General features: G+C 42.0%; 2 protein-coding genes across 7 annotated transcripts in view; one reads left to right on the top strand and one right to left on the bottom strand.

Moving 5' to 3' along the window:
- The first annotated feature begins 32 nt into the window (after positions 1-32).
- Positions 33-7,076, top strand: CALML4 (calmodulin like 4). 5 transcript variants are annotated; one of them, XM_024761666.1, is made up of 4 exons: positions 33-96; positions 2,152-2,292; positions 3,882-4,070; positions 6,755-7,069. In XM_024761666.1, the coding sequence occupies exons 2-4, from the start codon at positions 2,199-2,201 to the stop codon at positions 6,850-6,852; spliced, it is 381 nt and encodes a 126-aa protein (XP_024617434.1). In that variant the 5' UTR covers positions 33-96; positions 2,152-2,198; the 3' UTR covers positions 6,853-7,069. The 5 variants fall into 5 exon arrangements, with proteins under 5 accessions (XP_024617434.1, XP_024617435.1, XP_024617433.1 ...); XM_024761667.1 differs by having other exon boundaries at positions 38-86; XM_024761665.1 differs by lacking the exon at positions 33-96 and adding an exon at positions 125-926.
- Positions 7,077-9,486: 2,410 nt separating this feature from the next.
- Positions 9,487-24,106, bottom strand: part of PIAS1 (protein inhibitor of activated STAT 1) — a 122,447-nt gene continuing 107,827 nt past the window's right edge. Inside the window, exons 9-14 of one of the 2 annotated variants that reach the window (XM_024761661.1) lie at positions 22,862-23,022; positions 20,996-21,126; positions 20,094-20,274; positions 16,137-16,279; positions 14,093-14,130; positions 9,487-13,473 (exon numbers count right to left, since the gene is read on the bottom strand). In XM_024761661.1, the coding sequence (XP_024617429.1) occupies positions 13,180-13,473; positions 14,093-14,130; positions 16,137-16,279; positions 20,094-20,274; positions 20,996-21,126; positions 22,862-23,022 (948 nt within the window). In that variant the 3' untranslated portion in view covers positions 9,487-13,179. The remainder of the gene's footprint in view (positions 13,474-14,092; positions 14,131-16,136; positions 16,280-20,093; positions 20,275-20,995; positions 21,127-22,861; positions 23,023-24,106) is intronic. The other variant, XM_024761662.1, reaches the window with a different exon arrangement.

Below are 24,106 nucleotides of genomic sequence, written 5' to 3'. Positions count from 1 at the left end.
GGGGGAGGGGGGGCGGGGCAGGGGGTGGGAGGAGAAGAGCCCTGTTGTTCCAGCGCAGAACTCCAAGTTCAGAGCCAGACTCCCAGGTATCTAAAGGTAGGAAGACAGAACACATATGTAACTGAGGAGGTGGGCCCCCATTTGACCCTAGCCCTGCTGATATCAGGGACCACGGGCCCCCGTGGTGCAGGGCATGGGGGCAGGGGGCAATGTTCCCCCCTGTAGAGCCTGGTGGATTTTAGGCCCCAAGAATGTGATGTCCCCACCTGGCCACTGTCAGAAGATGGTCAACTGTCATAGGACGAGGTCTCAGGAAGGCAGCGGGCCCACCCCTCGTGCAGAGAGACAGAAGACAAGCCAGACAGAAAACAAGGTGAGGTGGCCAAGAGCGGTCCCCAGGAGGGGGAAGGGGAGAGCTGAGTTTAAGCCCTGCACACATGGTGGCCCTCTCTCTTCCCCCATCCCCACTGGCACTGGGCCTTCTTGGAGGGAATTAGGTTTTGCAGGAACCAAAGGTGGGGTTAGGCCAGGCTCTGGCTGGGCCACTCCAGCCCCTGCCACCAGGTCCTGTTGGTGGTCTGCCCCTCTGAAGCTCAGGCTCTGCAAAGTTCTGAAAGGGTGGAAAGTTCCCATTCAACCTCTCCACAGGCACAAAAGCAGCTAATTGTCTCTAAACCCCACTGCCTGGCCTGCCTTTGGTTAGCAACCTCCCTGAAATCCTCCTGCCAGGAGAGGCCTTAAGGAGGCACCATGAAAGGGCCCTAGGCCTGGGCTTCCTTTTGCCGTCTCTCCCGCTCTGCTGCCCTCTGGTGGCTTCTGCCCGGGAGTGGAGATCCAGTATGGCCTCCGGGGCAGAGCAGGCTGCCCACTGCTAGTCTTCTGCTGCTCCAGCCTTCCGCCCCATCTGCACCATGGGAACAACGAAGGTACCACCCCGACAGGGTCACAGTGAGAATTACACAAGGGCCTGGGGGGCAAGTGCTAGTAGCGGGAGCTGTGGTTGCTGGTTTTGTTATCAGCTCAGGAGCCAATGGTCTAGGCCTCTGAGGAACCGGCTGGGTGTGGGAAGCAGGAGACAGCAGGGTGCTGAGGACAGCGCAGGGCCCTCCCTGCCCGTTCCCAAGCGGGGCTCAAGCAGGAGCTCTACCCTGTGGGCCCCAGGGACTGGACGAGAGGGGAGTCTTGACCAATTCTGATGAGAGCCCTACCAACAGCCCGTGGTCAGAACCTCTATGAGGGGCCCCTGATCTTCCCAAGCTCATGGCTGGCCTCACTGTGCCTTCAGGGCTGGGGGTCGGGGGAGATGCAGTTGGGGGTCGGTTCTGCTGGGCCTGGGGGGCTGTGGATCTGGAGGCTACTTGGCCCCCAGCAGGGTAGAGAGGGTTTGGGGAGAGCAGCAAGCCCGATCTCAGCAGAGCCTGGGACGACTTCCTGGCAGCGCCTCTTGAAGTCTTGAAGGGGGCCAGGGCCTGTGTCAGAGAGCAGCTTGAGAGTTCAGCAGCCTGGAGGCCGGCGGCTGGAGCAGTAGACTCAGAAGTGCCCACAGTTGTGATTATTGTCATCACATATGAGAGCCTCTCTGCCAGGCCTGCCCAGAGGGGATTTCTGGTCCTTCCCAGAAAGGAGGACCCGTAGCCCCGAGGCATTATTGTCCCCTTTTCCCACATAAGCTGTCTTTGCCAAGGTCCCCTGGGAGTCTGGTGCCCTGCTGTGAGCTCCTGGTCTCCCTGGGCTGGCCCTGGAGGGTGAGAGAGAGCTTTCCTCTGGTTTTAGTCGACTGAGGAAGGGAGCAGGGAGGGCGGGAGGGAGGAAGCACAAGGGAAGTCAGGAGAGGGAGGGGAGAGGGTTGGCAGATGAAACAGGACACCTAGTTAAATGTAAATTTCAGATAAACAACAAATACCTTTATAAGTATGTCCCATGCAAAACTTGGGATCGACTTAAACAATGAATACATTTTTTAGAATATCTGAAGTTCGGTTTACCCTGGCAGCTCTGTCTTTTTCTTTGCTGTGTCTGGCCACTCTAGGAGGGAAAGAGGAGAGGGGAGCAGGCAAAAGGGAGGGGAGGGGCAGAATGAGCGGGAGAGGACAGAGAGGCGGGGTGGAGGGTGAAAGGCGGCTCCTGATTCTCCTTTCTGGGCTTTGGCAGAGTACAAGGAATGCTTCTCCCTGTACGACAAGCAGCAGCGGGGGAAGATGAAAGCCACTGACCTCCTGATGGTGATGAGGTGCCTGGGGGCCAGCCCGACGCCGGGGGAGGTGCAGCGGCACCTGCAGACTCACGGGATAGGTGAGTTGGCTGGGCCAGCTCAGTTGCCAGGGAAGGAGGAGTCTGGGCTGAGGGTGGGCCCTGAGCCCCACAGCAGTGGTCCTGGGGAGGGCCCGGCAAGCAGGTGCAGATGATCGGGGTGTAAACAGCTCAGAAGCTTGAGGGGTAGGTTGCAGCTGGAGCTCACCAGCTGGGTGCTGTGTATCACTTGGGCTTCCTTGAATCCTCACAGCAACCGGTGACACCCCCATCCCAGAGGACCAAGGGATCTAGGCATTCCCACAAGGTTATCACACACCTGCAGCCCAGACAGTGCTAAGTGATCCCAAAGTTGTTTTGATAGAACAATGTCCCTTTACTGTTTGTCATGTGCTTAGCTCAACAACCCGATGAAGGAGGCATATCCACATCCGGGTTTTACAGACAAAGATCGAGATTCAGAGCCCATGAGGTAACTTCCCCAAGAGCTTACGCCAATGGTGGACTCAGGCTTGGAACCCAATTCTGATCTCCAAGTGGTTCTCTGCTGATGCGATTATGGGAGTTTCATTCTCCTTGTTTCCTCTGTTTTTGACAATGGAATGGGACTTTTCATAACCAAAAACAAGTTTTTTTTGTTGTTGCTGGGTTTTTATTTTTTAAAGAAAAAGAGGGAGGGATGTCAGAGGCCAGGATGGCTGTTTGCATTGGTGGCTGGACACTCAGGAAGGAAAGAGAAGGGTGGCCTGGAAAGAACACTTGATCAAGAGCCCATCTGGACCTCAGTTTCTTCATCTCTCAGATGGGTTCCCACCGTCTGCTAGCGTTAACCTGAGGTCCCATCCGAGGGTGCCTGAAGTAGCACTGGGAGCCCGTCCTGAGGCCAGCCTGGGCCTGGGGGTGGGCCTCTGAAGGCCTCAAGCCCAGTGATGGGGCGCTTAGCAACTGAGATCTGCTGCTTCCATCTCCGAAGGGGTGGTGGTTTCCTCTGGTTTCTGTCTCCTGCAAACAGGAAGCTGTGGTCAGGGGCAGTTCTGACTTCCTGCAGTTGTAGCCCAGCCAGGGCCTGGGCTGAGGTCCCCAGGCATGCCTGGAGGAAGGGTGTGGGCTGGAGGGACTGGGGTGGAGGCTGCAGTGAGGGAAGTAGTGAGGCTGCAGTGAGGTGAACAGCCTGGTGGGACAGAGGCTTGAGGCCCCAGGTGGGGGTCATCTGTCTATCTTTGTAAATGTGTTACAGTGGCTGCCAAAAGGGGAGATAGACATGTTGGTGCACTTCCCTCCAGTTCAGGGCAGGAGAGACGCATCCAGAAGGGGATAGAGGAGGCAGTGCTTCATCCTAGTCCTGCCACTGCTCTAGGGTGACTCTTCGCTCTGAGCTTCTGTCTCCTTAGTGGGCAAAATGCGATGATAACCAGTCACTAAGGGGTTGTTGGGAGGATTAAATGAGGAATATCCATGGTGGGAACTCAGCAGGACAGGCTGCATCCTCTTCCCCATGACCACTGCCTCCATCATGGTGCTTCCTGAGTTAGGTGGCCCTTGAGCTGGCCATGAAGGCAGGAACCCAGCTGCCTTCCTCAAGAGAAGCCTTTTCCTCCCTGCTCACTCCGCTGTGTTTGGGGGTTTCCTAGACAGAAATGGAGAGCTGGATTTCTCTACTTTCCTGACCATTATGCACATGCAAATAAAACAAGAGGACCCAGAGAAGGAAATTCTTTTGGCCATGTTGATGGCGGACAAGGAGAAGAAAGGCTACATCATGGCGTCTGAACTGCGGTCAAAACTCGTGAAACTGGGAGAGAAGCTCACCCATAAAGAAGGTAATGGCCTGGGTCCCTCTTTCCCACCAGCACGAGGTGATTAAGGGGTTGGGGGAAGGACACCAAAGCCCAATCCATGCCACCTGGGTTATGTAGGCACTGCATTTGATGGATGCCCTAGAAGGTTGTAACTAGGTGTTGAGCTTAGTGAACTCTGGATTGGATCCCAGAAGAGAACTAGGGACCCTGTGGGTGGCAGGAGAAATCAGCCAGGGCGAAGGGACGGCTTGGGGAAACCCAGTTATGATCTACTTGGGCATCACACTGTGTTCTAAACTTTCACTGTGGGCCTTCATTTAGTGATTATGACAGCTCTGGGAGCACTAGTGTCCCCTTCATACTGATTAAACAGGTGCAGTGAGTGGCTTGTGAGTAACAGAGCTGGGAGCTACATGCAGGTCTATTAGACACTTGGACCCCCGCCCCCCAGCCCCTCTCAGGCTCTTTCCTCTCACCACAGCTGTCTTCTGAAGCTGCTACTGCTGCCAAGTTTCTAAATTGAGATGGTACTTTGCTCCCTTTCCCCACGACTCAGCCAGCTCTAAGAGCTTTTCCAGAAGGGGTGTCAGTGGTGGTCTTTGACTCCTACCTTCCCTGCCTTCCTACCTCAGAGAGGATGAGAGGCTTGGGTCTTCTAGGAAAGCCTGATGTCCATGGTAAGGGTGACCCCAATGTTGGGCCCTTTGCAGGTGTTCTCCCAGTCTGCCTGGTGGGCCCCTCGGTCCAGCCATGGCAGCCATGCCAGGTCGCTACCAGAGTCCACAACCACCAACCCCAGAGGCTGGGATTTCTAGTTAGGCGCTGGGCCACTGCCTATGGTTGAGGCAGGAGGAAAAAGGCTTCAGTAGTGATGGGCCTTTAGCCTTTGGTTAAATCACAACAAACAAACAGACTTGAATCCTGGCTCCCCCTCATTCTGGGGGACCTCAGGTGAGTTTCTTAACCTCTCTCACCCTCCTCAGTTTCCTCGTTGGGAAATGAGGTTACAACAGACAATCCCTCAGGTCCCTCCAAGAGCTAACATTCTATAAAGCAGTCTGCTGAGATTTTATCTGCAGTCACAAAGACAGCGCAAAGCATGTAAAAATAGCTCCACAGAAGGCAGATGGAGCTTCCCCCGCTTTTTCAGGCCGGCAGCTATCACGATCTCGTCTTTCATTGTGTCTGTTTTAATGTGAACAGGGAAACACCGGCTCTCCTTCCCTCCCCGGCTCTGAGGACACTGCTTGGGCTTTTATGTACCAAGTGGAGTGTTTGTTAGCAGAGGGCCAGCAGGGGCCTTATTCTTATGGTTAATGATCTCTGTCTAAAGCAATACCATGGCCCCCAAACTCAAACATATCTCTCATTTGTTTAACTGGTAAAGAAACATTTCAAAGAAACTGACAATGTCTTCCAGACAGAGACTGATGTCCCTTCCTCTGGCTGTGGGAGAAGGAAAGATGATACTAGAAGTAAGACTCCTTTACCCTCGGTGATTGAAAGACAAAGCTTCAGTTTTACTACAGAAGCATCCTTGGAGCTGAGATGGCTGGGAGGGAGGCCTCCTTTGCGACCTGGTTCTTTGTGGGTTCACAGGGAACCGCCGTTCTACCCAGAAGGCATCATCAGACTCCAGCTGCCCCTCTTCTGGACAGTTGGAGGCTGCAGTGGTTGGTGTTAGACCTGTCCATTGGGACGGTTTTAACCAAGTGGCTGGTGGGTAGAAGCATCTCTATGAAATAAGATAAATTACAGTCTCAACACTCTGAAAATACTCAGCAGTGCTAGCAGCTTACGCACAGAGCACAGTAATTACTTTTTGGAGGAGGATGGTTAAGCAGGCAGTCACAGGATATTTTCTAACAACTACCCAGGATTATGTTGGGGGTGCCTGGGGCCGGGGAAGTTAACACAGAGCATTGATAGTTTTGTAAGAGGGTGAGGATGGTCCTGAGAAGCCACCGTGGAAAAGTGTATGTAAGCTGAAATGGCTCTTGTCAACTGCTGGGAGAAGCTAGTATTTTGTCCCAGGGATCCAGAACCAGTAAATGTTGGGGTTTTGGTTTGGTTTTTTTTTTTTTTGAGCAACATTAGAGAACAATGGCAGTTTTTTGTAGGCTTTGAGCTTAGACACAGTTGAATATATTTTCTCTTACAGTACCCCACCCCCGAAACGCACACTTTTTAAAAGAGGTGATGGTGGCAGGTACCACTTGTGACTGAGCCCCCTTGGGGTGGGGGGGGTGTCAAGTTGGAAGGCAGACTGGCAGGTCAGGGGCAGGCCAAAGACTGGGCTGGGGGGCCTGGGATGGAGCTGCAGAGGGTGTCTGTTCTGCAGGGGGCTGAGACGGTGGGCTGTAGAAGGTAAGATTCATGCCAAAGCTTTCTGGAAATACTGGCACAGGGGCCAGACATTTTCTGAAGGGGAAAAAAAAAGCACAAGATGGTTTCAGTGACTGAATCCTTACCAGTACACCCCTACCCTGGCCCCTGCAGAAAGCCTGATGAACTCAAAATTGGATACATGGTCTCCAAGGGGTAGGGGGTGGGTTGTCCGGTTCCCTCCACTGGTTTATTTCCTCATCTACGGGAATAGTCAATCAGACGCTCAGGGAAGACCTCCAGGGAGTCCCAACCCCCAACTGGATGTCCTATAACGTAACACTAAAGCCAAACTGAAAAATTAATGTGATTTATTGCAGTGGATGATCTTTTCAGGGAAGCAGATATTGATCCTCATGGCAAAGTGAAGTATGACGAATTTATCCACAAGATCACCATTCCTGTGCAGGACTACTGAATGAGCAGAAGGCAAGAGAGCCTCCCCTGGGCCGGAAAACTCAGACCGACGAATCTTTAAAAAGAAAAGCGTTCCTTTCACTGCCATCACTGAGATGGCAGACACAGCAAGACGACATACCTGACCACAGCAGAGGGTAACTTAGCAAGGAAACGAAACGATTTCAGCTACAGTATTAGCATGTCTTTAATAAAAGATTTTTACTGATTTTAATAACTAACTACCATCAGTCTAGCCCTTTATATCATGGAAAGAGCCTTATGGTTTAGAGTTGGGCCAGGGTTCCAGTCCTGACTATGCCACTTCTGAGTCAGGTGATTTTGGGCAAATCATTTCACCCCTCAAAGCCTTAGGATCCTCAGAGGTTGGATTCCTACTTCTTACCTCATGGAGCCTGTTGAGAATGGTCTTCAAAAGGCCTTTGCAATTTGTAGAGCACTGTGTAATCCTGGGTTGCCATTGGTCGTGCTTCTCCTAAAAAGGGCAATTTACCGAAAGACTAATATTCTGTATTTGGGTGCTAGAATCATCTTCCGCATTTCCAAGATAAAGCTAGCTGAGAAACAGCAACAAACAGAGAGCTCAAACTATGGCAACAGTTCTTGCAGCCCCACAGGGTCACATACAAATTCTCATTCCCAGTGCATACTAATGTAGTTCAGGATATTCATTCATAAACAGGATAAAAAACAGGTTTAAAACAAGGCAGCATCAGCTAAACCCGGGGAAGAGTGATCCGACTACACTCCAAACCAAAGGAAACCAGATGTGACGAGTTGCATTCACTGAGGCCTTGCAGAGCTTGAGAAGACCTGTTATGATGCTTCTGTCAGAATTTTGAGCTCCTCCCTGACCCATTATCAGAGAGGTTCATGGGACTGGGATGGTCTGCTCAAGTGGGCCAAACTGATGATGGCTTCAAGCCATTTCCTCAGGACTAATGGAAAGTAATAAGGGGATGGAACAGGCCACAGCCGTGACCCAGCGAGAGCCCTGGAAAACAATAGTAGGGGTACTGGTCCTGCCGGGAGCTTTTCCAGCACAAGTGGCTTTTTAAGTTAGTTATGTAGCTAGGAGGTGCCAGGCTGGTGCTGCCTGTGCACTCATCAACGGTGTGGATCCATCGCTAGCGCCAGCACAGCCCTAAAACGGGCTGGAGTCACACACCAGCATGCTGAGGGCGGAGCGGGGCAGAACTCTTAACTACAGAGATTTTCATCCTTATATGTATCAAAACTGGGATCTCTGGGCTGTGGCTTTTTCTAATTGTGCCTTAGTGGCTAAAGCAAAAGAAAACCAAATTAAGAGGGAGGTGTGTCTCTGGGGAGGTTTACACAGAACACAAATCTAAGGGCCAGGAACAAGGTAAACTTCAGGGGACAAAACAGTCACAGTCTTAGTGCAGCTATCTCACGATGCTGCAGGGCCTCAGACCAAATGGAGGTCCTGAGAAAGGAGAGCCGCTTTCATTTCCCCAACAGTGTAACTGCCAATGAAGTGAGTAGGAATTCCTAGGAGCTGTAGAGGAGGCTTCTGTGGGGGCAGGCAGTATATGGGCCCCAAAACACCAAGTAGGTGACCTTGTGATCGTCAGGCTGGGGATCTTAGGCTCACTCGGTACAGGGGCAGATCCAGGTTTTGTGGGGTCTGAGGGTTATACGATTCAGCGGCCTTCTTTAAGAATATTACAGTAGAAATACAGAATTACTAGGGCTGCTCCTGGGACCCTGGAAGAGACCAGAGCAAGTGAGGGGCCCTGGTGCTTAAACTTCATTACCTTCATGGTAAATCCATCTGAGGGCTGGTTAGATGTTGGCACCCCATGTTGAACTGCTATATTTCACTCTCAGGCAAGGCTCAAGGGTCCTAGTGCGCCACATTTCTTTTTAACTCATCATGGACATGAGGAAGTTAGTCCTGCACAGCCACTCTGGAATACCAAGGATTAGACAGTAGATACCTGTGATTTAGATGGGACAGGAAAAGGAGGTTCTGGGCTATAACAATAAACGAGGGTACGTTCCCTCAAAGCTTTGTCTTTATATGCCACTGAATGGTACCCGTTTGGTTTCAAAGCAAGTTTTATGAATCTCATTTGCCTAACAGGAACCTGAAGTAGACCTTGCCAAAAACACGTAAGTGGTGTGTAATGGCCTTGAGAACCTGGGGCTTGTGTCCACTGACTCAGTGTTCCTCATTAAGGGTGTTCAGTGGGTAGGATTCCAAGATCCTGGGATGTGCTCTGATTTAAACTTCTACCCCAGGAAAGGCTCTGACACTACCCCATGTCTGGGTTTCATGCTCATTCCTGAAATTCCTGTTGGTTTACCTAGCACCAAGTATTGTTTGCAAAGAAAAGGCCACAGTGCTCTTAACAATCAAATTGCAGATTAAACAGATTTAAAACTAAACGGATGCTGTGGTTCATTACAAAGCTAGCCATATTTCAGTAAGAAAGGGGAATGATAGCTGTATATTCGTTACTTACCTCAAAGCATGTTGCAAGAGAATGAGTTACTTGTCATGCTTTGAAATCTCTGGATCAGAGGGGCTCTGGAAGCACAAAGCATTGTCACTTTTTCTCATAGGGATTGTCCCCTTGTATACGCAGCAGTGCATTTTACAGAAGACAAATTAACTGAAGGCTTTTCTTTTATTACATCTAAAGAGCTCTACATAAACAGGTAACATTCAATAGGTAAACAATTTTTTTTCCAATGCATGTAATAAATATTTTCACTTGGTACTTTTATACAAACTGACATTGGTCTACTATACATTTTTAAAAGCCATTTTACTGGTTTGGCATGCGGTATGGAAATTCTAAGAGAGAAAGTTTTAAGGCAATGAATCACAGATTTAAGTTCATGGAATTTATGGTAACTTTTATATCTGTTTATATACATTTTTCCCCTTTGTTAATTAAACAATTAACAGCAGCACACTCTGGGACCACCAGCTATTCTCCCTCCCTCTTTCTGAAATCTAAGCTTTGTATTTTCTTTAAATTAAAAAACAGAATTCAACATGTATTGATAAAACAAAACTCTTACTAAAATAATTTCAAATGTGCTTTAAAGTCCTAAAGATCTTGAAGTGTTTTGTGTGTTTAAAATTGGAGCTGTTTAAAAACAATGTTCTTTCCACAATTAGTAATTTTAAATTGGGATGTATTTTCATTCAGTTTCACACATTTGACTCAAAGGAAAATCTGCCAAGAAATCACATTTCTCAGAAGCTTAAGTGTATCTTTTCTAAGTCAGTAATAATAGAGAATTGTGATAATGTCTACATTAATAGAAGTAGAAAATTTTTAATGCTCAAAATAAATTAGTCAACCAAGCGTGGCATGGTTAAGGTCCAGATACTTTTAAAAACATGTGTTCAATAATGCCCACAAAACAATTAAAAGCCACTTCAACCCTGCTAGTCAAACAGCTATTATACTAAAGATGTGTGTGTGCATACACACACACACACACACCCACAGTACAATATACAGACACACAACATATGCGCACCTATTATGAGTGACCAAGGCAAGGGGATGGTGGTAACTTGACTAAAGATTCTGAGAGTCATTAGTCCACAGACAGCACGTCAATATTAGCATGGGTGGGGGAGTGACAGTGGGCTAGGGAAAAAAGAAATAACTGTGCTTTAAAAACAAACAAAAACTTAGAAGATAAAGATGCAGTGCATGACTCCACTAATAATTACTATGGACCATAAGAAGTCTGACTGACTAATAGCGGCCATGAGACCAACAGAGGAATAGCTACTACTACTGCAACATTTTAGAAAGTTAACAACTGAAGGGAACAAACTCCTTAAGAGTGGAATGAACTAAAATAAAAAGACAAACTGAATGGTTAGTTTCTCCCGCGGAGACACGACCAAAGCTACTAGACAGACATTTATTTCTCCCTGTTACCTGTTCTTCCCTTCGGTTGGTATAACGCAGGACCCTGAGAGAAAATAACCCTCTCCAAAACTGGGCTGAAGAAAGTAGAGGGACGGTTTTTCAACTGGATCATTCAAAGAGTCTGTTATTCAGCATCATACACAAAGTTATTGATCAGAATTCTGAGACCACTAACAACAACAAAGAAAGAAAAACAAAACTATTCATTTTATCTTAGGTAGCTGAATTAACAGAAACGTTTCCTATTACAATATGAAATAAGAAGCAACTCCCTACAATTTAAGTAATTTCTATCCCAGTCTGAATTTAGACACAAATTATAATACCATTAGATATTAGCCTAAGTTAACATGGCAATGAGAGTTCTAAAGTGGGTACTCACATAACACCAGATTCATTTAAAAACTTAACTATTTCCTGTTTTAACTGACAATGAACTTTTTTTTATTGCAAATTGTTTAGTGACTATAACTCAGCCATGTATGTGTGGAATACACATGCGTAGGGAAGACTATATAACTCAGTTGTCACTCACACACTTGTCTATAAATACATATATACACACACACATATACATATCAATACCAACCTGTTTTTCAAAATTCAAGTCAACAATTTGGTGGCAGAGAGATACTGTAAAAAACAGGTATGTTAAATGCCACACAGTCATGTGAACCATTAATTTCATCAGACAACTGAAGATACAGCCATCTTGAACTCTAACTGGATTAAAGTAGGTCAATTCGTTACCACTGCAAGGTTTAAAATGACAATTTTATACACAAAGGTGGTCCTTCATCAACTCTGAGAACAACTCTGAGAACATTAACAGTTGTGATATAAAAATCCAGTCTGGAAAATTGGTAATCGTTATGCCCCTTATCTTTTCTGCTAAACCTTTCAATCAGATAAACAATATTTTCAACACCTTCAGATATTACCTGAAAAACGGACCTTCTCTGACGAGGATTTTGGAACACAAGTAGAACCACTTTTTCCTTCCCTCCAACCCTCACTCATTTCCTGAAAAACAGTTTTCAATATATTTACATTTCCATTATTAATAAGAGTAGATCAGACTGATCCATGAATTCTTAAAAAGATTTGACTTTCCTATGTCATGCTTGTCTTTAAAAGATGAAGAAAAATATAAAACAAACAAGATAACTAGGCTAAAAAAATAAGTACACTCAGAACCAGAGAGTGAAAATGACTAAGGATCAAGCCCATTTTGAATTTCAACTGTTTATCAGATGATAGATTTCTACAGACTGACACGTGTGGTGCGTTGTATTTTCCGAAGAGAATTTACTTTTAAGGATAATTGACTGTCTTTCTTTTTTGAGGTGATGTAGCCTTACCTCTGTCAGCTGCACAGGACATCCAACAGGGCTTTCTAAGCTATTTTTACTTCCTACTTTGGTATGAAGATCTCACATGAAAACTTGTTACCCTGTGGCCAAAAAAGCAGGTGTTCACAGACTTGGTTTAAATACATAATACTGGCAATCCAAATTTAAAATAAAGAACTAGACTAAAGTGTATTATTCACAGGTCGGCTAAGCCTACTCCTTACCCAAATAGCTCTACTCCAATCTCAGAAACATATTCTCAGGGGGTATCTAGCAAATAAGAGACAATATGTGATGGAGAACATGCAATTGGGACAGTCGATAAAGATGCTCATATGAGAGTTCAAGACCTTCAAAGCACTTTTAAAGAAGCAGGCAACTGATTTATCAACTGAATGCAAACTCGGGAGAAGGAACAGTAACGACACAAAAATACACACAGACACACACACACCCACAAGCTATGTCCTGAAAATACATAGGGAATGCAGAGGAACAGATGAGATTTATAACTTAAGGCTGGATAAAATATGCACACACACAAACAGAATCCAAGTCTGTCATTTTTAGAAAATGGAAATTAAAACTATCCCCCCCAGCCCCTCCCCACAACAAAAAAAAGCCCACAATTTAAAACTTCATACATGCAATTCCTTTTCTGTTATTGCAAATAAAATAATGCCATTGAAGTAAAATAAAACCAAATAGGACAAATGATGAAAAAAAATCTTCAGAATCCAGAAAGAATGAACTGAAGGTGGTTTGTGGGTACTTGTTTTTTTTCTTTTTTTTTTTTCTTTTCTTTCCTTTTTTTTGTTTTTTACAAGTGTTTTTTCAGACAGGCAGTCTTAGATTTATATACAAAAGTAAAACTGAAAATATAGTTTTGTTCTCTGTACATTTCTTTTAATTTTTTCCCTAAAAAAAAGGAAAAAAACACGCTTGTGTACTTTTCTAAACAGAGTAAGGTAAAACATAGCACAAAGTTCTCTTCTTTCTACCAAGTTCATTTAATCTGGGGTAGGGATGGGAGCAGCAGGGGCAAGGGAATCAGTCCAACGAAATAATGTCTGGTATGATGCCGAAGATGGATGCTGTGTCCGTGCTGCTCCTATTTGCGACGGTGTGGCTATGGCTCTCCCTTAGGCTGTTGGAGGATACGAGGCTGCTGTTACTGCCACTGCTGCTTCCATTGGTGGCTGGCAGAGAAGTACTGCCTCCTGCACTTAACTGATCAAGAAACATCTGTGAGGAGGTATATGGAAAAAACCGAGACGAGTGTAAGAGGTCTTGATCATCTGAAACCGCTGCTGCTGCAGCGGCAAGCAGGGAGGTGTTATAATGCTAGGGAGGGGAAACAAAACACAGGAAATAAAGTTAATTATACTTATAAATTAATAAACTTTCTTCTCAGCAGAACAAAGTCCTAAATTTAATATATTCTGAGTACCTGGTGTTTCTGAAATATTTAGTAAAACATTTTGCAAAATCAAAGGTCTTACGTAATGATCACATCATTGACATTTTTATTGGCACAGCACTGATCTTAAGGAGACATTTTTGTAGCTGAAACTGGGGGGGATTGTGGGAGGGAATAAAAATATTATTTTTTTGTTTTAATTTGTATTGCAAACAATTTTCATAATGCTATTTCCAAAGAGGCATATAGTCAGAAGCAGCAGGAAACAGGAGAGTCCACTTTCTTTATCTTCTGGAGATATATGGCCAAGAAATTTATCAGTCAATATGACTCACTGCCCTGTTCTTTATAAAACAGTACTATATATTCAGGCACAGCTGAAACAAAGGGACTTTTATTTAAAGTTTTAAAACCTTAACAATAATGGGTATAACTACTCTGAATTTCCTAAGGAAATTTATTTTCTTTCTCTTGGCTACATATTATACTTTTAAGTATTTTAACTTAGAATTAAAATAACAGTATTTTTTTCATATAACATACCTGATTGTCTCCTGATAAGAAAGGAAAGAAATCTAATCCTGTGGGAGAAAAAATTATTTTAGTTTAAAAAAAAGAAACAAAACAAAGAAAGAAAAAGCCTTCCAAATGCCCCAATACTACAAATACAATATCTTAAAAAGCTAATTCTAAATTCATTTAGAATTTTATTTAAACATGAAGAGTTGAGCTGAATGTTTTACATCTCTCCCATCTCTAGATTACAAAGCCTAGAGTTCAAGGTTTAGCAATGATTTGCACTCCCGGTGACTCCATTTGTGGGACTTGGGCCAATGCTGCCCTGCTAAGTCCAACACTGATCCCTTAAATTGACAGAGCACTTTTCACTAGATGCTCTCATCGACTCCCCTAAAGTCACCTTTTAATCTACTCGAATTTACTCCTCACAAGCACCTCATGAGGTATGTAATTACTTTGGTCTCATTTTGTGGATAAGAACGTTTTTACATTAAGCAAGTTGTAAGACAGATTTTCTTTCTCAGATTCCTTCATTTCCCACTATCTGTTCCAGATTCTAACTCAGAGACTCCTGAGTGACATGAGAGGGGAAGAGATCTGAGGGGGTGTCTAACTGCTGGCCTGGAGGCTATTACAGAAGGACCAGCTCTCATCCCTGGCTGCCAGGAAGTCATTGAAAGCCAGCCCCTTCCAAGTCACATTCTTGTCCATATTGCCCAATGTGTAATATGACGAAGAGCAAGTAAACCAACATGAATAAAATGCCTCATTATGATATCTAAACTTGGAGAAAAGTACAACAAGCAGGTATAGATAAAAATATGACAACAACATGAACACTTTGGGGATCCATCCACTGTCTACACTACAACAGATTATAACGTAAGGATCCTGCAAAATGTATAGTACTGTGTTTTTTGTTTGTTTGTTTTGGCCATGCCGCAAGGCATGTGGGATCTTAGGTCCCCAACTGGGGATCGAACCTGCATCCCCTGCACTGGAAGCATGGAGTCTTAACCACTAGACCGCCAGGGAAGTCCCAGTACTGCGGTTCTTGATAGTGAGTTTGGCAGTGGGCTAACAGGCAGTGAGAAACGGGGCTACACTGTCTAACAGAGTAGCTGCTAACCACCTGATGTGGCTATTTAAATTTACTAAGATTAAATAAAATGAAAAATTCAGTTCTTTAGTCATACTAGCCACATTTTAAATGCTCCATAACCACATGTGGCTAGTGGCTACTGTACTGGTCAGATTACATTTCCCTAATTGCAGAAAGTTCTATTGGACAGAGCCGAAATAGGGTTTTCATAACAATCACTAAGAATCCACTCAACTATCTCAGCTCCCAAGATCCTTGCCAGTGACCCTGAATTTTACTGTAGGAAATGGGTGGAGGGCACTTTGTGCTTCTGTATTATATTTTCTACAATGAGCATATATGGCTTTTTGTAATTTAAAAAATGTTCTCAGATAATATGGCTAATGTACAAATTATTAAATTACAAACATAATGCGAACTAGTAACTTTTTGATAATGTAAATGATTATTATGAACTCAAAGTACATCGTAGAAATGAGTATACTGACATTTCAAATTACTTTCAAAAAGAAGAATCAGGTTCACCAGAATAAAAATTAAAGCTTTCCAATGTTTCAATTCTGCATTATCTAAAATACAATATGACATAGCTACCCACAATGCCTGCTGCATTATAACTGGATTCACGGAACAAAAAATAATTGTCATAAATATCAAAATTTAAAGCAACATATTGGAAGTCATTAAAAAACAACCTGCAGACTACTTTGAAGCGCACAAAACCTAAAGATCATTACACTGTTTCTTACCACTGGTAGTAAAACACTGGTAGTAAAACACTGGCTACGAACAAGGAACTGAGTCTGTATTTATTTATGACCACAGTGTATATTTCTCCCAGTTTCCTAGATCCAACCCCTTCTTTTCCTAATCTTTCAACCTTTCTTATACTTGCCCAGAAGAAGACTATATAGATCAAAGGCATTCACAATGCTATGTGACGACACAGAAGAACCGGTGACTCACCTTGCAAGTCATAAGGCATGGGTGTCATGTGGAAAGGATGTCTGTAGTCTTGGATGAGGGATGTGTTAATATAGCTTGTGTCTACAGCAGGGAGGCTTGGGGTGCGGGACACTGGAGATGCTTGATGTGGAAGACTTAATATGCTAGAAGAAGAAAAGGTTTGCGAAATTTTCATGAGTCAGTTGAACTTTTAAAAAGGGTTGCATCTCACAATGAGTCCTAGTTTTTGTGCTGGAAATTAAAACAAAAGACAAGTAAAGCAATATATAATTTAGACTACCATAATTATTAGGAAATAATTTGTATACTTAATAGCATCTTTCAGAGGCTACAGGGAAAAAGATGGACGCAATGGTATCCAACATTCATAAATCACATGTTGTCTTTGGAATGACATCATCTACACTTTCAGAATGCAGGGGGAAGGCATGGCTGAGCCACTTCAATGGAATATGAGTGAAAAGTATCTACAGCAGACAAAATTCTGAAACCTTTAAAAAATAAGCACTAGAGTGCTGGCTAGTAAAAAGTTTAGGTAAATCCTTGCAAAGAAAACACATATAACAAGACTAGGGGAATGCAGCAATCTGAGCAGTGAGGAGTTAACAGTGGCCCTCAGACTTGTAAGATTTATGAGAATAAAAACTAGGTACTGTTTATCTTGGTATATTCAATGCCCGGCACAGTCATTACCACGCTATTTACATAAAAGGCCTGCTGAATGAACAAAGGCAGCAAGACAAGGAGTAAAGATGCTCCATAGGGGCTTCCCTGGTGGCGCAGTGGTAGAGAGTCCGCCTGCCGATGCAGGGGACACGGGTTCGTGCCCCGGTCTGGGAGGATCCCGCATGCCGCAGAGCGGCTGGGCCCGTGAGCCATGGCCGCTGAGCCTGCGCGTGCGGAGCCTGTGCTCCGCAACAGGAGAGGCCAAAACAGTGAGAGGCCCGCGTACCGCAAAAAAAAAAAAAAAAGATGCTCCATAATGAACAGGTGGTACAGCGTTTTTAAAGGGAGAATAGTATAAATGGAAAAAGAAAAAAAGAACAAAGAGAGGGATTCTCGAAGAACAGAGTGAAATGTTTAAGTAGCTGAGTAGTTAAATCTTTTTTTCTTTACCAAAAATCAGGGAAAAGCAAAAAGAGGGAGAAATAAAGGAAAAAAGAAAAGGAAGAATTAAAATGATTTTGAAAAGAAAAAGAAAGAATTCTAATAGTCCTGGGTGAAAACATAAGGGCCATATGCTATCCCAACCATACAAGAGGCTAATAGACATATAAGTTATAGAAAATAAAGAGAAAAGAAGGTAGAAACAGGCTGTCTTTTGCTTTTAAAACTTCAAGTAAAGTTCTCAGGGTATGGAGATACAATTTCAATGGTAAAAAATATTTCAAAAGATGCCAAGGTTGGATTCCCAGGAATAGAGTTCTAGTTATGACCTTCTACCATATTTTTATGAATGGTATATGAAGCATAAAATAGACTCTCATCCACCTCATAAAAATGTTTTGTCTAATGGAAACTTAACTAAACCTCTTACATCTATAGAAAGTACCATTTTCCATTAGCTATCTCCTCTGACAATACCTAAGGGATTACAAGAGAGACAAAAGGAGTTGAAATGCTAGTCTCTGAAAACATCTTGGTATACCAAACAGCAAAGGTAATTTCTGGATGAATACTCAGCAGCTGAAGACCGCAAAATGTTTTACATTTACTAATCTTTGCCTCTTTCTAATTCCTGGCTGGCTCCTTCTCTTTCAATTTTATGATAATATTCTAAAATGCATTTCCACCTTCACACTGCACAATAACAACAAATACAATAGCTGGGTAGAGGTTTCTATTTATTGGCTAGTCATTACTGAAAAATGGTCACTTGTGCTGAATATGGTGCTGTTCTTCTAAAAATGTCATAAACCTTCAGGTTGCTTGTTTTTATCTGAAAATCAAGAGAGAAAGGTCTGGCGTTAGCAAATACTCTATCTGGGTTCAATTAGTCACTGGGAAGCTCAGGAAGTAGTTAATGCATCTAATGTAATTTCCCAAACATAATAAACAAACTATTTCTGGAGAAACAGCAAAGCAAATATTCAAAGAAGAAAAATTAGATTTCTAAACACTCAGAAAGTTTCCTTTAAGGAAAAGTGTTTACATATGTATGACTACTATCAATATACTAAAGAGCAGAACTAACGTATATATAATGATGCATTTAATCCATAAAGTATTTCTGTACCCAGATTTATGAAATGTATTTTAAGGTACTGTTTTATGGCATTTAAAGTAATAAAATGATGATATGTTTTGGTCATGCTATGTTAAATATATCATTTAAAAATATATATAAAACATAAAATATCTTAGACTCAAAATTCTACAGACATTTGCTCTAACTACACCAGCTTTTGCTAATTTGACTCTTCTTCCCTCCCTGCCCCCCACCCACAACTCAGATTTAAGAAAGAAGCTGGTATAATAATATGGTCGGGCTTGTTGGATAACAGCCATCAATGTAGGCTTTCATCAGAGGTGAATGTTCATAAAGTAGGATGTAAAGCAGAATTAGTGTTTAAATATTCATTTTGTATAGAATAATGATACTGCTTTTAATGTCTTTTATTTCTGTCTCTATGATAAAATAAGCTACTCTAGAGTGAAAATATCAACCTGCGTCACATGTCTGGTTGTACTATAAAGATTCCTGAAATAGCCAAAGTCCTCTAATGAGAGAGGAGCCACATTTATCACAATTGTGTTCTTTTACTGTTGCAACTTCATCTTTCAAGTAACTACAAATATACTCAAATAGAAGATCTTTTTATCTCATCAAACAATATCAAGCTTGAAAATAATTTGACTCCAAGCACAGAAGTGCCTGCTCTTGGTCTGGTGTTTACTTTCCCTCTTTACCCTTGAAATCTGTAACAATGCTTTCTGCAGACTTTCCCTTCCTCACTTACATTCTTCCTTCAGGCACTACAGTTTGCTGGAAGATCTTCTGAATAGCTCCTATTCAATTACATCAGGCCACATAACTCTCCTGATATATACCTAAAAGGGGTCACACATGGATTTCTAGATTTACCTTTGGTGTGCTACAACTGTGCCTTAGAAAAACATGAAGTCTTTTGCTGAGAATCCCCGAAGTGTCTCATAAGACTAACAGGCTGTTTAATAGTACAGCTAGAGTCAGCTACTTGTTTTACCATCCTCTACAAAATGTTAAACTCTTTAAGGTTGGGACTGTACTTACTTACTTTATTATCACCCATGTTTAGCACAGCGTGTTTTACATAAAGTAGGTAACAGTGTTTCATGAAGTGACATGAAGCATAACCAAGGTACATTATTACTGATATGAGACTAATGGGAAGTATGGGAAATGAGTCTGCAAAACATAAAGCATTGTGTACTGCAACTTAAGTCCTACACTTCTTTCATTGCCAGTCTTATACATTCTGAGGCAGGTTTAAAGCATTCATCTGGACTTTCTCTGCTTTCTGCTTGAAACACTCAACTTAGGGTTAATTTTACAGCACACATTTTCCAGTCTGAGTAAATATTTTAAATCCTATGACCAGCATTAGGATCACCTGGGAACTTATTAGAAATACACATTTTCTCAGTTCCTATTCCGGAATCAGACATGGGGGCTAGGGAAGCAATGTGTTTTAATAAGCCCTTCAGGTGATGCTGATGTATACCCAAGTTTGAGAACCACTGTGCTAGAATCATCTTTTGGTACGATGAAGACCATATCCAAGTGACCCCTTTAATGCATTATCCCAACCCCTTAAGAAACACACCTGAGAAAAATTCAACCTATTCTCTGATTACTAAGTTTTACAACCATTACTAAGTTAAGTTTTACAATCATTTTATTTAGCAGATCTTTTAACCCTATTTGCAAAATTAACTTTCACAATGAGTTTTTTTTTTTAAGATCTCAGCACTTACCCTTTATTACTTAGTGGTGATGTGGGAGAGAGAGAAGGGCAGGTTCTCTTGGCAGATGGCTCTTCCTCCTCCTCATCAGATGAACTGTCTATGGTTAGGTCAATCACCTCTACTTTCTTACTTTTATTTGAGGACGGGTGATGAGAAGCCACTTGGTGCTCTAATGTGGAGCTCAAGCATCCTGTGTGGGAATGATTGAAACACAAGGCAAAAAAGACCTGTAACATCTCTCCTTTTCTCAGCCTATGGATTAGATTATCAGTTGTAGCTTAGACTTTATCAGTTACAGTATATTGCTAGGGTCCAAGAATACAAAAGCAACAGTGGCTCTGTTCCCCTAAGCTTAAAACTATTATTTATTATCGGTTGTTAAAGGATTTTTTTGAAAATCAATTCTGAATTAGGGCAAACAATCAAAATATATGTCCACCTCAGAATAAAAGTAGTCTGAGGGCAAACACTATATATTACACACGTTTACCTGTACAATACCTGATATACTGAGAGACGTTACAGTAACGTTTTTAAAAAGTCATAGTTTCCTTCCAGCAAAAACATACTAAAAAAGCCAGGAAAAAGATGTAAGTGAAAAAAGAACATTCACTAACCTGTACCAAGTCTGTAAAAAATTTAAAAGGATACCATTTCAAAAGCATGACTTTACAAATAACTTATTAGATTATGTTATTCTGAAATCTTATACCACAAAATTTTAAAAGCTGGCAGAAAGTGAATTTAGAGTTTCAATAGTTCTGAACATTTAATCAATAATTTAATAAGAGTTACTGAGCTATCCATAAACTGCTGAGTATTCTTAAAAATTTTATGTGTTTTAATATTGAAAACCAAGGCTTTACAACAACAGGGAGACTGCCCCACTCTTTTAGAAAACTAACACTCACCGTCAACCCCATTGTAAGAGGCAGAAACTTCCTGTACTTCCTTTTTTGATCTCATAGGTGCCCAAGAGCCATCCTCCTTAAACTGTATTTCATCACAATCTGTACAGTACTTCAGGATTTCCATAAACAAGCTATAAAAAACAATTTGTCCTTTGAATATCACATTCTAAAGTAAGGCCAATTAGAATTATTACTATTCAAAAAACATTCAGACCTTCTATGTTTTGTACAAGTATAAATGCGAAAGAAAGTGTAACAGACAAGGTATATTTGTTCTCAAAATCTAGGGCTAAATAGGAGAATAGTTACTTAAATTATGGTACCTGTATGCAAGAAAATATTATGTAACCATGAAAAATGAGGTTTCCAAAGATTTTTTTTTAATAATATGGGGGGAAATATATGTTCACAGAAAGTGTGAAGAGGCCAAGAAAAGAAAACTCTATATTTTAAAAATAAAATTCTGTGTGAGTGGTATATAAATAGTGCTTATCTCTCAGTGGTGACATTGTGGATATTTATTCTTTTTCTTTATACTTTTCAACATAATCCAAATTGTCTACAATAAGCACATCTTATTTGATAACTGAAGAAATACATGCAAAAATATATATTGAAAGTTAAAGCTTCTTGATAATTACCATGCAGATATTAAAAAATGAGATTTTCAAAAATGTGTAAAATTAATGATCAAATTCTCAGGTTGTAATGTTAAATAAAACCAAAGGATAAAAAATACTAATACTGTATAATCACAAATATGGGGGAAAAAATCAGAAAATAACGTAACAGCTTTTTATTTTCGTATGTTTCCAATTTTTCTTTAGGGGTGTGTGTGTATGTGTGGCTTTTATAGTAAGAAAGAATAATCCCAATTGATGCAGGCATCTAGAGTTACATAATATACAGAGTTGGTAAAATATTACTCAATTCTGATTTATTAGTGATCACTGACATCTCTGAAAAATCAAACATAAAACATTTAAGTTACATGTTTACTTCTCCCCATATGACTGGTCTGACATCTTTCAAGCTCTGGATTACACTTCTATCGCTAAATGTATTCCATTCCTTATGTTATACCTTCAGGCTTCTATGTCTTCTCAAATATTATAGGTAAGTTGTATTAAGCATTTTTCTAAAGAGTACAGGAAATCTCAAGAAGATCCTTCTTCTCACAATTTATCTTTGTTCGGCGGCAAAATGGAAAAAAAGGAGGCTAGAGAATAGGAGAAAAGTGAAAGGGATATTCGAAGATGTTTGGAAGGACAGATAAAACACCAGAGTGTTAAAAAAATAATTGACTGTTGTGATGCTATAGGTGGAGAAGAAAGACAAAGACAAGCATTTTAGAGAAAACAAAAAAAACAAAGAGAGCTGCTATTCAGTGTGTTGATCAGTTTTAGGAGCCCGTAAGGTAGGGAGTAGGTATGCTGGCCCACAACTGAAGCACCAGGAAATCTCCAAAAACAGACCAATTTCTGGTCAATTAGGTTAACCAGAGTTTCACAACCCTTTCATTCTCTCTCCAAAATGGTCTCTCTCCAAAATGCATGTCTAGGGATAGATGGATTCATGTTAGGAAAAGTACATCCTACTTAGAACCATTGGTGCTTTAAAATGGTAAATGTCAGGAGGCAGTGACAGTAAGGCACACATTTTCAAAACAAGGGGACATAAAGTTAAAAAGGAGAAATGTTCACAATATTAATTACTTAGAAAACTACTGACTTTACAGTCATGAAAATCCTAATACATAACTCAGGAAACACTACCTACAGAATTTTAATCTCAAACGTGCTGGATAACAAAACCAATAATAGATGGTTACTTTGAAGTACAACGAAAAACTTTAAATTGACATACCCATCAATAATAAGGTGTTCATATGGAGCCTTCTTATCACAGACAGGGCAAACCCAAGTTGGTTTTTTCTCATTCATCTGAATATAAAGAGTTGCATCAAAACACTGCAGATGAGAACATGTAAGGGCCCGACATGGAATTGTCAACCGCATTTTACCAAGCTTTGAAAAAGGGAGACAAAAGTAAATATTAGACAACTGTTATACAAAATTTTTCCTGAAACACAAAGTGTATGTATTCCAATTTAAAGCGTATTCTGTTTACTTTTAACACATTTCTGTGAAACATCTACCGGTTAAAAATTACAATATTTCTTTGGATATTAAAATAAAGGGACTATGGAAAGCTACAACAGAGGTTATTTACCCTCAATCCACAGCTTACAGATCTGCATTAAGGGGAAAGAACCATGAACCCCTTGAAATTACATGCAAAATCTTGTAAGTGTGTGCATTTTTCCGGGGAAAGTGCTTTCACCAAATTCTTAGAGTAGTCCCTAATCCAAACAAGTTAAGAACCACTTTACTAGGTATTGGGAAAGGAAAAAAGAATGCCTTATTAAATGCTCAAGATACAGATACGCTCATTAAGATATCAGGTTGATTGTAATTCAGAGGTCAGAACAGAATAAGCATTCCCCACAATGCCTGGCATAAGTGCCAAAGAGCAGCTCTGAGAAGAAACCCAGGTGTGCGCACTCTCTTCCCTCACTGGGCACCATGACAGGCAATTCAGCAAACACCTCTGGACCTCTAGCATCTCTAGCATGTTATGAGACTTGTTCTTCTTGCCCTGCAAATAGTGCTTATGCTGACATAGGTTGAGTCTGTCCTATGAACAATGAAATCTGTTTCATCTGGTCCCTGAAATGCCAGCTTTGGACCAAAGCAGAGAAGCTGTCCAAAGATCTGCCCAGGGGGCTACCATATCATGACCTCCTTGCATGGAACACACTTCGTACAGTACAGCTGGATAACCACTGTGGGGTCTCCGTAGGTCACAATGGCCATATAGTATAGAAGTCACCTTTCAGTAACCACATTTTTTGCTAAATATCAGGAAAAGATCTTCCACATGTTTGTGAGCTTGAAAAACATAAGGCCTTGGAAAGGATATGAGTTAAATGAGGAAAAAAAGAGGAAAAGATTCTTGGCTTAGGAGGATTTCACGGAAATGTGTAATTTCCTAGTCTACCAAGGAAATTAACTGTCATTTGGGGCCCTAAATTATTGTTCTCATACCAGT

Source organism: Neophocaena asiaeorientalis, unplaced genomic scaffold (assembly GCF_003031525.2).
Source record: "Neophocaena asiaeorientalis asiaeorientalis breed wild unplaced genomic scaffold, Neophocaena_asiaeorientalis_V1.1 scaffold465, whole genome shotgun sequence".
In the NCBI taxonomy this organism is placed as follows: Eukaryota; Metazoa; Chordata; class Mammalia; order Artiodactyla; family Phocoenidae; genus Neophocaena; species Neophocaena asiaeorientalis.
This window is presented reverse-complemented; position numbering and strand designations above follow the sequence as displayed.